Source organism: Macrobrachium rosenbergii, chromosome 12 (assembly GCF_040412425.1).
Source record: "Macrobrachium rosenbergii isolate ZJJX-2024 chromosome 12, ASM4041242v1, whole genome shotgun sequence".
Lineage (NCBI taxonomy): Eukaryota > Metazoa > Arthropoda > Malacostraca > Decapoda > Palaemonidae > Macrobrachium > Macrobrachium rosenbergii.
In genome coordinates, this window is record NC_089752.1 from 101,152,220 (window position 1) to 101,164,719 (window position 12,500).

The window sequence follows — 12,500 nt, forward strand, 5'->3', positions numbered from 1 at the left end:
AAGAGTGTCAGAATTAACTGCATATCTAGTAATACGTGGTGGACGGTATAGTCTTGGAAGATCTGAATGCAAAGGATGCTCTGGTCATGAAATGTCTTTAACAAGAGCTAAGAATTAACTGAACGACAGAGTCATTGGCTACAAAAGAGAAAATATCTGCAAAAACTGGCAGAGCTATGCATTCAGAAAGCGGCGATGGCATTAGGATAGTCCCAGGAAACGCCTGTCCAAAGAAAGACGGGTCATTAACGTTATTATCATCAGAAAGAAAACGCTGGACGGACATACTGGTGAGGCCATGGATTAGATTTACCAGAAGCTAAATCAAACCTCAACATACAAACGAAAGAATTCACTGTATATTATGAATTTAGCTGAAAAGGGTATGTATATCAAGTCCCATGTAATTCATGTGGCAAATTGTATGTTGGTTAAAGTGGTAAATCATATAGTTTTGATTACTCGCGAATATCTTTGCATGAGTATAAACTATTGTAGTTACAATGTGCCCGGAATAAGGTATATTTCTAGAATGCAATCTTTGTCATGATAAAATGTACACACATGCATGAGTTACTCAGTTCGTTATTCGAACTAATGTATATAAAGCTGACCTCATTAGGCTTCAGTTCAACAGAATATCTACAGAGTGATAATTATAACCATTAAATAAGTCGTTGGTAATAATGGTATGAATTTTTTTAATGGTATAGCAAACATAATACTGGGTACATATGAACAAACACAAGCAAAAATGCAAAAGTTATTTAAAAAAAAAAAAATCAACAGCATAAACCCCCTTACTAAATTTTGTGACAATATACAAGAAAAGAAAAGGAACATAGTCTGATTTTTTTTTTTTTTTGTCCTGCAAAGACAGCAAACAGTTTGGGTTAGGCCATTCCCTCTTTTCATGGCCACTTACAACCTCAAAGCCTTGAAATGTGTTCGACAATAATGGCAATAAAGAGGTCTTGGTACCCGAGCATTTCAGCATTTACGGCCATCCAATGATTTCAAATTACCCACTAACTTGAGAACGTATAAACTGTAATGTATTCTTTATTCGAATTGTAGTAACGTAGTAAGTCGAAAATCTGAATATAAAAATGCAAAACCATCATATTTTGCTTCAAACAACACCAAACGAACACATTTTCATTTTCTTTATAGAACTCAATTGCCCTCACAAGCACGAAAATGCCTATCTTAAATGCTCAGTAGAAATGGCGAATCGAACCCAAGGCAGGCCCTAAGGCGGGCCCGCCCCACCACCACCACAAAAAAGAACAGAAAAGAAAAGCTTCTGCATCCAACTTACAAAAGACCGAACTGAAACGTACAACTGTACTTTTCATAATGTAAATCACCAATCGAATTCCTTTGTAATTTTCTATGAGTACTATACCATAATTTCAGTTACCTTATAAAAAATGAAAACACGCAAAAATCAGAAAACATTTGTATACATTTATAACTATGATCTAATTTTCATAAACTGCATATTTTGGCAATCTAAAGCCTCTCTTTCTGAAAGGTTCATTTTGAACGTATAACAGAAGGTTTTCAAGAACTCGTACGTATTTAACCCCTAAACACGTATTACACTGTGTGGCAACTTGAGCCATGCAATTCAAGGAATTAATACCACTACGACCAACTATTCATTTTCGTGGAATTGTAAAACAGTATAATTAACCAATACTCACTTATCATACCTGACAGGAAGGATGTAAACATTCAATGTTGTCTCCAAGAATATTATCCTTAGAAATACCTATTATCTTTCTAAATGGGTCAAATCGTCTTTGCTATTTTCTCTACTACTGCAACCCGTGACAAAAAGAGTTGAGAAGTTACATCATTTCTGAGTGTGCTGAAGACATATTCAAATTCATGAAACATAAGTACGGAAAAGAAACCATCATTGGCACTCGCCCGCGTCCAATACAGACAATGAAGTGATAAGTTTTCATCTGATTCTCAGGCTGCGCAGTCGGCGTTTCCTAAGAGGGAAGCGGAGACTAGTACGTGTCAAGAGGTGTGTGATGTAGCATTAACCTTTGTATCGGGCCTCTTACAGTCAAATCAAGTGTTTAATCAATCAGCATTCGTGCCACGCTTAAAAACCACGAAGCTACAACACTTCATTGCAGCTGAAATGGGATTATTTTTCTGAAGTCTATCACCCTTACGCAACTCCACACAACACACTAAAGAGGAAGACCGAGCTCTGACCGGAGAATCTGATTACAACTAAAATATTCATAGAGGCCACAAAGGCTGAATTCTCTTACATTGTCAATATTTTTCTGTTCACTTACATACCGAATGGTATATCGTCACGTGAAAGCTAACACGTAATTCATGTCAATAGTGTTAACGAGTTGCCGTACCGAACTATCTGCAACTTTGGTGTTGCAGTGATAGCAGAACATAAAACAGCATATATAATTCATTATGCTTCACTTGAAAGTTTAACATGGTAAAATCTGAAATTAAAATCCTTCACTGTGCTATGAAGTAATCAAATGACCCATTCAGATAACATTAATGTGACTGCAAACGTCAAAAATAACTAAAAAAGATTATTTAAAGATACGGACCAAAAATGAGCGACCAAACGAACGAACTCGTTCAAGTTGTATGACTTTCGATTTTCAACACCACTTTATTCACGAGGTCTTTCAGGTGGTCCTCGGGAAACAGAGCGCTTGTCAACCGTAGCCTACGCCTCCCTGGAGGGAATACAGCCAAGTTGAACAAGAGTCTCTTTTCCTACTTAATCTCCTTTCGAACATGCTTCGCCTGTGCCTTTCTCTCCGAAACTTATTTGAAAGAAAACCTAGTGTTTACAGCAAACTGCGATACAAGCAACTAACTTATGTCTTATCTTCCCTGTTCATCTTCCTTTTATTGTCTTTCAGTTTATACACTCTTCTGATTAAATCAAAGAGCGCTAAAACGATTATCAATGATTATGCTGTAAAGTATTGTAAACTTTAGGATCTAGTAAAAAAAACATTTTGTTCATAAAACCTATGTACTAATTTACTTAAACAATCCTAGTCGTTCACATCCATCTAAGATGAAGTTTAGGTCCCTTTCTAGACGTCTGATATTGAACAGTTAGGGTTTAGACAGTCTACTTTCAATGGTAGTTCAAGTACCATCTCGATATGCAATCTTTGTCACAATTTTAAAAGGTTCAAAACCCATACTATAAAATAATTGACGAATAGACGTAAGCTTGAATTTATAGTAATGATTATGTTATCTGATCAAAACAAGCATAAATAAAAACACACATACACACACTCACCCGTTAGAAAGCAAAGTAAATCAACTTTGGATCTGGTCAGTACTTGGACAGGTGACAAGGAACGACACACACACACACACACACACACACACACACACACACACACACACACACACACACACACACACACACACACACACACACATATATATATATATATATATATATATATATATATATATATATATATATATATATACACATATATACACACACACGCATAAAACGCTCATACAATCTTCTAGAGATAAATCAAATATTTTGACGGGTCCTTTTCACTGAGCAACAAGACAGAAGAGAGGCTGAACTTTATTATGAGAGAGTTTAAAAGGTTAATGCGCATCTGAGAATGATTGCTGACGAGATGCTGCAGACTAAATGAAGGTCGTAAACAGTAGACACAAGCGTCGGCGCTGATGAAACTGGCACGAAGCTGCAATACTTTCAGCTGCTGATTTAAGCACTGACTTGACAGGGTAACAATAATGCAAACATTAGCTGATACATAAGTTATATCAAGATGTCTGTTATCTGTAAATAAACAACTGTGCCAGAGGTCTGTAAGTGAAAAAAAAAAACGATCAATTATAGTTCTAGAGACTAAAGATAAGAGAATGTACAGAAATATACGATGAGTAATGAGAATAGTGTAGCAAAAGGTACCACCTTTTTTTCAAGAACCGACAGTGGAAGAGAAGACTGTGCACTTAATTTTACAGAGAGGTGTATCTGGTCCGTGGTTAAAGTATGTTTCCGGGCTGTCTGTTTTTGATGGTAAGGTCCAAAGACAGGCTGATGGTTGAACACTCTATTACAATAGAAAATTTCAAGCAACTGTTAGGAAGACTGTGTATACAAGTGTACAAGTAAGCTAGGATGATGTGGTGGTTAATGACTATACTTGCAATGAGAAAATAAAGTGTTTTTTCAATATATGTTTAGGAATAATACCATGGTTGATGGAGGAATGAAATATGTTCCGTTTTGCCAACAGAATATCTAAGAAAGTATGAAATCGGAGTTCTAGCGAGTCTGGTCAGCCAACTCCAAATTCTTGTGTAGTTCTAAAAAAAAAAAAAAAAAAAAAAAACTGCTGATACAAATAACCTACACAGCAAATGAAAAGAAGGTTAATACTTAAAAGATGACTAAAAATGCTATAAAGTGGCTCGGTCATGTGGAGGAAATGGGGAAGTAATACAAATGAGTGCATAAAAGAAAAGCACAAGCAGGGCTAGGAAGAATGAGAAAATAAAGGGGTGTCGTGGCAACCTCCGTGCCAGACTGAAATTTGCAATCTCTCGGAAGTGGAAAATTATCCACAAGATTAAGGATAATGATACCCACTCGTAGTTTGGTTTAGATTAAGACGGCCTTATACCACCACAGGCCCATAATTGTTCAACGTGTGAAAGAAATTAGGCGGCCTGGTCTAGCGTGAACCTTTGTTCTCATTTTACTAATAAACAAGGACTTACACGCAAACATACAAGACACACACTCACACGAGCACACACATAAAATTATATGCATGTGTGTGTGTATATATATATATATATATATATATATATATATATATATATATATATATATATATATATATATATATATATATATATATACAGTGTGGTTGTTACAAAAATGTCAAAATTCTAGTTGTTAAAATTGCATCAAAGGATAAAGATAACTGTTTTTTAAACTGCTAATTTAGGGTATAGTTACAAAGCAATATTCTTGAATTTTGTTAACCATGACTGATCCAATGATTGCGTTCGAACTAATCAGCACTTACACAAACATTAATACATAAATATTAATCTTTTCTACTTTTTTCTTTATCTTCCTTGTGAACATGTTAACATGTATCTGAACACTCTCTTTTTTATGTGTATAAATTCTGTTCATACTGTATAAACAATATACGAGTCTTCAACCAACCTCAAGTGATCGTTAAAGTGTTGGGTCATTTCGACATATTAACAGATCATTTTAATAACTTCTAAGATGATATTCAACAGGCTCTATGGTGGCCTTCCTACTAAAAACAAAAACTCCTAAGTTACATTTATAGGAAATAAAAATAATAAACAAAAAGAGTATGTTAAAAATACAGAAAAATATTTTGTGGCACCATCAAGCCGAGGTAATCCCTCAAGATATTTAGACACGACTAAGCAGTGCACAAAAGACTTGATGTCTCTGTACAGGGTTAAAATAACTCCTTATCAATTACTTCGGCCGACAAATCTTGCTTCAATGAGTGTAACAGACTTCTATGAAACCTTTGATCGAATGTTATTCTCTTCAATACAATGAAAAATAATCATAATTCTCAAGAATAAACTACCTACTTCTGATGAACATTTCAATTCGGTGCATCCTGTTATCTGGCATGGTTACTTATATTTAACGATCAAATGTCTCCACTTTTCTATAACATTCCGGTCACTTTAAGAATTATTTCTAAACAAAAGGGTAAGGGGCACATTTAAGCCTTCCCTTCATATTTTAAATAAACGAAATATCAATCACTTGAACACTTTCTCCAACAAATTTCAACAATAATATCTTCATCACGATACAACTTACCTGATACTAAAATCACAAGTCTTGAAACATCCCAGGTAGTTATGGCGTAAAGCATATTATACATCTCAAGTTATATATACATATATATATATATATATATATATATTTATATATATATATATATATATATATATATATATATATATATTTATATACATACACACACATATATATATATATATATAATATACATACATACATATATATATATATATATATATATATATATGTTTGGTGAAGACAGCACAGGCAAAATTATAAAGCAAAATGAAATATTAAACATATGATAAAATTGTGAATATTTTGTGCAAGATATAAATTCTCATGCAATTAAGAGTATAAATATGAAACAGTGGCAAAAGCAAATGTAATGTGAAGAAAAAACACATATTTCAAGAATCTCAAAGAGAGCAAAGGAAACTATACAAAAGACAGGTTATTTATAAAAACCTACTGAATAAACTTGAAAACAATGAGTGACGTTGTTCTAAATTGTATGAAAAAGGTTTCTTACGGCAAAAGAAAATCACAAAGGCTTTTAGTGGTCAGTACAAAGGGAAGTTATCAATTTTAATCATATTTGTGAAATACATGACTGAGGCATGATTCCAAACTACCCATCAAGTTTCCCTACACTTATCTCAAAGGAACAAAATACAGTTACCAAATATCAAATATTACAAGTTGGATCTCGTATAATAATAATAATAATAATAATAATAATAATAATAATAATAATAATAATAATAATAATAATAAACCTTCATGCAAGGTTTCGTATAATAATAATAATAATAATAATAATAATAATAATAATAATAATAATAATAATAATAATAATAATAATAATACGACTGATGGGAAGAGTAAAACCACGACAATAACAGTGAACAAACAATCATAATGGAACAGCATATACAAAGCAGCTGCTGCACTACTGCCTTACCTCTTCATGCAAAACATTAATCAGCGCCGTTAGCTGCACTTCTGCTAATTAATGAAACGACATCATGCACGAGGTGTAGCTCGTCTCGCTTAAAATGGAGCATTTCAGCTACAACAAAAGGACGGCGGAATGAAAGGCATGCGCCACAGAAAGAGCCGAAAATCCTACGTAAAGCGAACTTAGGACTACGAATAAAGCCGTTGCTGTAAATAATACGAAACGCACGGAGAGGCCATGTCAAAGAGAAAACGCAGTCACAATGCGAGGGCTGGAATGAAACGTGAAAAAGAGAGGGAGGGAGGTCACAGAAACCCCCTCGTTACCTGAGGTCGACCAAGGGCAAGAGCCTACGCCTCTTGACAGGCGTGACCCTGGAGGCATCATCAGGCGCGTAGTCACGTGACCTCGTGGAGTCATCCTGAAGAGAGGAAGGGTCACGAATCGACCCTACCGAAGGGGAAGAGGACCGGGAGAGCTGAGGAGACGAGGAGGAGGACGGCGCTCCCGATGACATGATGGAGACGACAACAAAGAAGTCGAAGGCGACGACGGTTCTTCAATCTCTCTCTCTCTCTCTCTCACTCTCTTTCTCAGTCACAGCAGGTCAACAGGTCACCGGGTGGGTTGAGTGACAGGCAGGAAGCGACCACGGGAGGAGCGGCAGCAGAAGGCGCAGCAGCAGGAGCGGGCGGAGGAGCGGGGCCGAGGGCGCCATCATCATGCAACGCAACCGCCACCTCTGTTAACGACCAGCACCCGTCATAAACCACACCCAGTAACGACCCATTAGCTAAATATACCAGTGGTTGGTCAAACCTTCCCTCTACCACGGTTATTAATAAGTAACAAATGACCTTTGTGAGTCTCTCAAGCCCATTACACTAATCTACATTAATCTAGTGACAAACAATATTTAACATTTTATAAGAAGCAGGTCTAAGATACTACATGTACTACCATACATATAAATACCACAAAACAAGAAACTTTATACTTTATATTTCCTGCTGGGAAACTAAAACTTTATGTATGTGCAAGATTTTCAGGGGATTCTGTGAAAACTACATCACATCACAATAAGAAACGTAAAGCATACCCTACTCATGAAATGATTGTGCAATTTGCAGTCCACATTATAAAGCTGCCTTAGTTTTTGTAAATTAAACAAATTGGTGCTGATGGAAAAGAGACACAAAACCCACACAATGCTACTAAACACAAATCCCACCGCGTACAGTAATTATAACAGAATATGAAAAGAAATAAATGTATCGAAAGAGTGCAAACTTTCATGTTTTACATAAGTAAAATAAAATCACAAAGGAGTTTTTATGACCAAATTCATTAAGCAAAAAGATAATTCAATTTAGAATTACACGAGAGTAATTATTCCCAGTGAAACTCATTTCCTGGCGTCCAATTTACTCGTCATTACATCACGAGCAAAACTTTCAATTTATTAAACATCAAAACGTGGAAATACGTGCCATGACACAATTCTTTCTTACTGCCATTCACATTCTATAGTATCGATCCAAGTTCAAAAATGAAAATATGCAACTAAAAATTTCCTTTATGAACGACCCTCCCGTTAGGAACACACATGACATATCTACATTTCATAATGCCACTGTTATTGCAAGAACAGCAGTTAGGACTTCAAAAGGCGCATTCAACAGTGAAACTCGCTGTAAGGCTAAAAGTAAGACAAAGAACGGAATAGAATAGAGTACAGAATTTAGGCCAAAGGCCAAACACTGGGATCTATGAGGTCATTTAGCAGCACTCAAACGGAAATTGACAGTAAATAGGGTTGAAAGGTGTAACAGGAGGAAAACTTCGCAGTTGTATTATGAATCAATTGTTCAGAGAGGGTTGAAAGTAAGATGGAAGAAGAGAATATGAACGGAGGTGCAGTAAAACGAATGAAAGGGGTCGCAGCTGGGGGCCGAAGGGACGCTGCAAGAAGCTTAAGTAATGCTTACAGTGCACTGCATGTGGTGTACTGACGGCACTATCTCCCTACGGGGGACAAAGTACGGAATTCTAGGTCACCATAATCAAGAGAATATCAGACTATAAACCTTTAAATCTTTTCTTAGGGAGGCAAGACATATTGTATTCCACACAAAACCAAAAGCCACGCCTTTCTCAGACTATAATATGAATGATTCGTCAGCCTTACACAAGGCAGTGTACCAGGAGGGTATATAAAGTGGAGTTTTCTTTTACTTTTTTTTATTACGCTTGCACACTAATAAAAGAGTAAACAAAACATCAATCTTTCTGCGAGGAAACCAATAGTAAATCGAAAAGCAATAAATGTATCAAACAAAAGCTAAACAATAATAGTGTGCAATAACAATGGGCAAGACAATAAAAGGCTTGGAGTTACATTGAAAAATGACGCGCCTGACTGAATACGCACCGACATATCCCCGGAAAAAAATAATAAATCTTGTTGTCAAATAATTTCAACATGGTACCCTAAAACTAATAAAGTGATACTATTCACTGGTAACACTCGTGAAACCTGCAAACGCCTAATCACTAGTATACGGACATACATAAACAGCAATGCGTGTGCATGTGCCAGAATACGTGAGTAGATACAGTTTTAACTGTGAGAAGATGAATGTGCGGAAGATTATACATACACATACACATACACATACACACACACACACACACACACACACACACACACACACATATATATATATATATATATATATATATATATATATATATATATATATATATATATATAATATATAACTATATATATATAATATTAACTACATACAAGATGAATGTATATATATATATATATATATATATATATATATATATATATATATATATATATATATATATATATATATATATATATATATATATATATATATATATATATATATATATATAGAGATATTATGATTCTAGTGTCAAAAGAAAATATGAACACAACGAAAGGGAAAAATAACGAATGCGATATGAATGCGTCCACTACACGTAGTTGAAAGATTCCTTTACAGCAGACTTTCGCATCAGTCAAATAACAAGCACAACAAAGGTTGGGAGAGGGGTGGATAATAATGTAACGCAGGAATACTTCCTTTCTAAAGGAATAGTAAGGCTTGCAAAATGATAAAATAGCATGGGAAAATATAATAAGGTTTACGCAAAAAAGAGGATGAAAACTTACGATATGTGAAATGCAAAAGAAAACCACACCCACATTCAATATGTGAAGTTTAAAACTGAAAATTAAAACATTCAAACATTTCTAAGCTTTCACTCATCACCATCGAAAATGTCAATCTAGCATCAATCACTTTCGATGATTCTGCTGGGCAACTCATAAGTAAACAATATAACAATGGTATTTTTTTGTAATAACTTTAAAACATGCAGAAATAAAACATTGAAACATTTCTAAGCTTTCTCTCTCACCATCTCTAAAATGTCAATCTAGCATCAATCACTTTCTGATCTCTCAACTCTCATAAACAATATAACAATATATTTTTATATATATATATATATATGCATATATAACTATATATATATATATATATATATAATGTATATATATATATATATATATATATATATATATATATATATATATATATATATATATATATATATATATATATATATATATATATATACATATATATATAATATATATATAGATATATATACAGTATATACATACATAATCACATATATACATATATTCGCGTGTTTCTATGTACTGTATATGTATAAAGTACAGTTTTATCGGTGGGCGCAGAAAATCGAAGCGGTCTTTAATGGAAACGTTCGAGGGGTAAACCTGTAACTCTATAAAAGGTTAAATTTGATGGAATTCTTGACAATTCCTAATTTTCTGCTATCACTTCACACCAAAGTATATGCAGACATTAAATAAATAACATAGAAAATTCATAAAGACCATTAAAAAGCCCATTTCAGCACTAATTTTTTTTTTATTTCAGTGAACCAATAAATACTGAAACTGTGTATGTTATGTACTCTACTCTCATAAAAGAAAACTTTTTAGAGAAACTCTCGTACAGCTATGTTTCAGAAAGATAAATGACTTACATATGAAACTGGCAAAGACAACCTACATACTGACTAAGAGAGAGAGAGAGAGAGAGAGAGAGAGAGAGAGAGAGAGAGAGAGAGAGAGAGAGAGAGAGAGAGAGTAATTTTCAGTTCCTGCAAAATCGTCAAAGAATAAAATAACTGAGCTATGAGGTAAATGGTTTGCAGAAAACAGTTCGAGCCAACTGGCAATTTTTAGCAATGTTCACCCAGTATGACAGATATCTGCTTGGGTCAGAGCCCGCAACGCGTATATCTTACGCTTATGTCTGTAATATATACAAACATGCACGCTGTAACGATGCCAAAAAACCATTTGTGCAATAGAGTGTGTGTGAAGGGACAACAGGAAACAGACAACAGATAACTATAAGGTATGCACTTCCGGTCCTCTATCGGAACAATTATTGATGCCCTGAGCTCAGCGACGGCTGAAGTGAAACACACTCAGAGCCAATGGCAAAGCTGATTCTGCATTTGCATAATGTGACTCGGCGCTGCCTGAATTTGAATAATGTTACTGGATTATACAGTGCATCTGAGTGCGTCGTTATTCAAGGTGCGTTTCATCACCCATCCTCTGGCACACAGGGGTACACAGACCCTCAACGAACTCCCTCCGGGTATCTTTTCCTGCCATGCTATGTTCTTCCGCCTTCTCATTATCTCTGTGGTATCCAAGCATGCCCATCAAGAAAGGGTCATCCCTTCGAAAGATATGTAGCCAATACACAGAATGTAAACAATGAACAAAATATATCTACTGGGCAAAATATACCCATTTGGCACTGTGGGTGTACAAATGTCTATCGAGTGCATTTTGTCCACTGTTTCTCTGCGGGGTCCATTGCCTAAACAAAACAAAAAACTGCAAAACTACTTTTCGACTTCATGATTGCAGACAGTTCTAGTATGCATTTTTTCAAGCATATGAACGACGCTTGAGCGCAAAAATACAAAATCAAAACTAACTTACAAATCATGTTTAGACGATGCAACAACTGTGAAAATGCAAAGTACCTAAGTACATTTTGTTTGTACTTTAGGATATTTTGTTGTATCCCTGACCGGACACAATAAAAAATTCATGATTTGCTTGCTATCATTACTTCATTTGACCGCTTCATTTACTTCAAAACTCCCACAACAACATATTTCTCTAGAGCAGCAATGCAAAGTATGTAATACAATGGGATATTTACAAGCGCATTAATCACTAACTGACACTGACCATATTAGACTAAACCATTAGGACAACCTGTCAAATTGTTTTCGGTACTATAACAATTCATTATCGTCATTCAAAACCATCAATGATGTACAGCTTCCATCAAAATGCCATTATATATATACTGAATAATATATATATATATATATATATATATATATATATATATATATAGTATATATATAATTATACATACATATTATATTATATATATATATATATTATACATATAATATATATATATATACACACACACACATTATATATATATATATATATATATATATATATATATA

General features: G+C 34.5%; 1 protein-coding gene across 4 annotated transcripts in view; it reads right to left on the reverse strand.

Annotated features, from left to right (window-relative positions):
• The window catches only part of CdGAPr (GTPase-activating protein CdGAPr), an 842,258-nt gene that overhangs the window by 529,769 nt on the left and 299,989 nt on the right, over positions 1–12,500 (reverse strand). For 2 of the 4 annotated variants that reach the window (XM_067112522.1, XM_067112521.1), the window contains exon 2: positions 7,181–7,596. The exons of the other annotated variants lie outside the window; for them this stretch is intronic. In XM_067112522.1, the coding sequence (XP_066968623.1) occupies positions 7,181–7,371 (191 nt within the window). In that variant the 5' untranslated portion in view covers positions 7,372–7,596. The remainder of the gene's footprint in view (positions 1–7,180; positions 7,597–12,500) is intronic. 4 annotated transcript variants of the gene reach the window in all.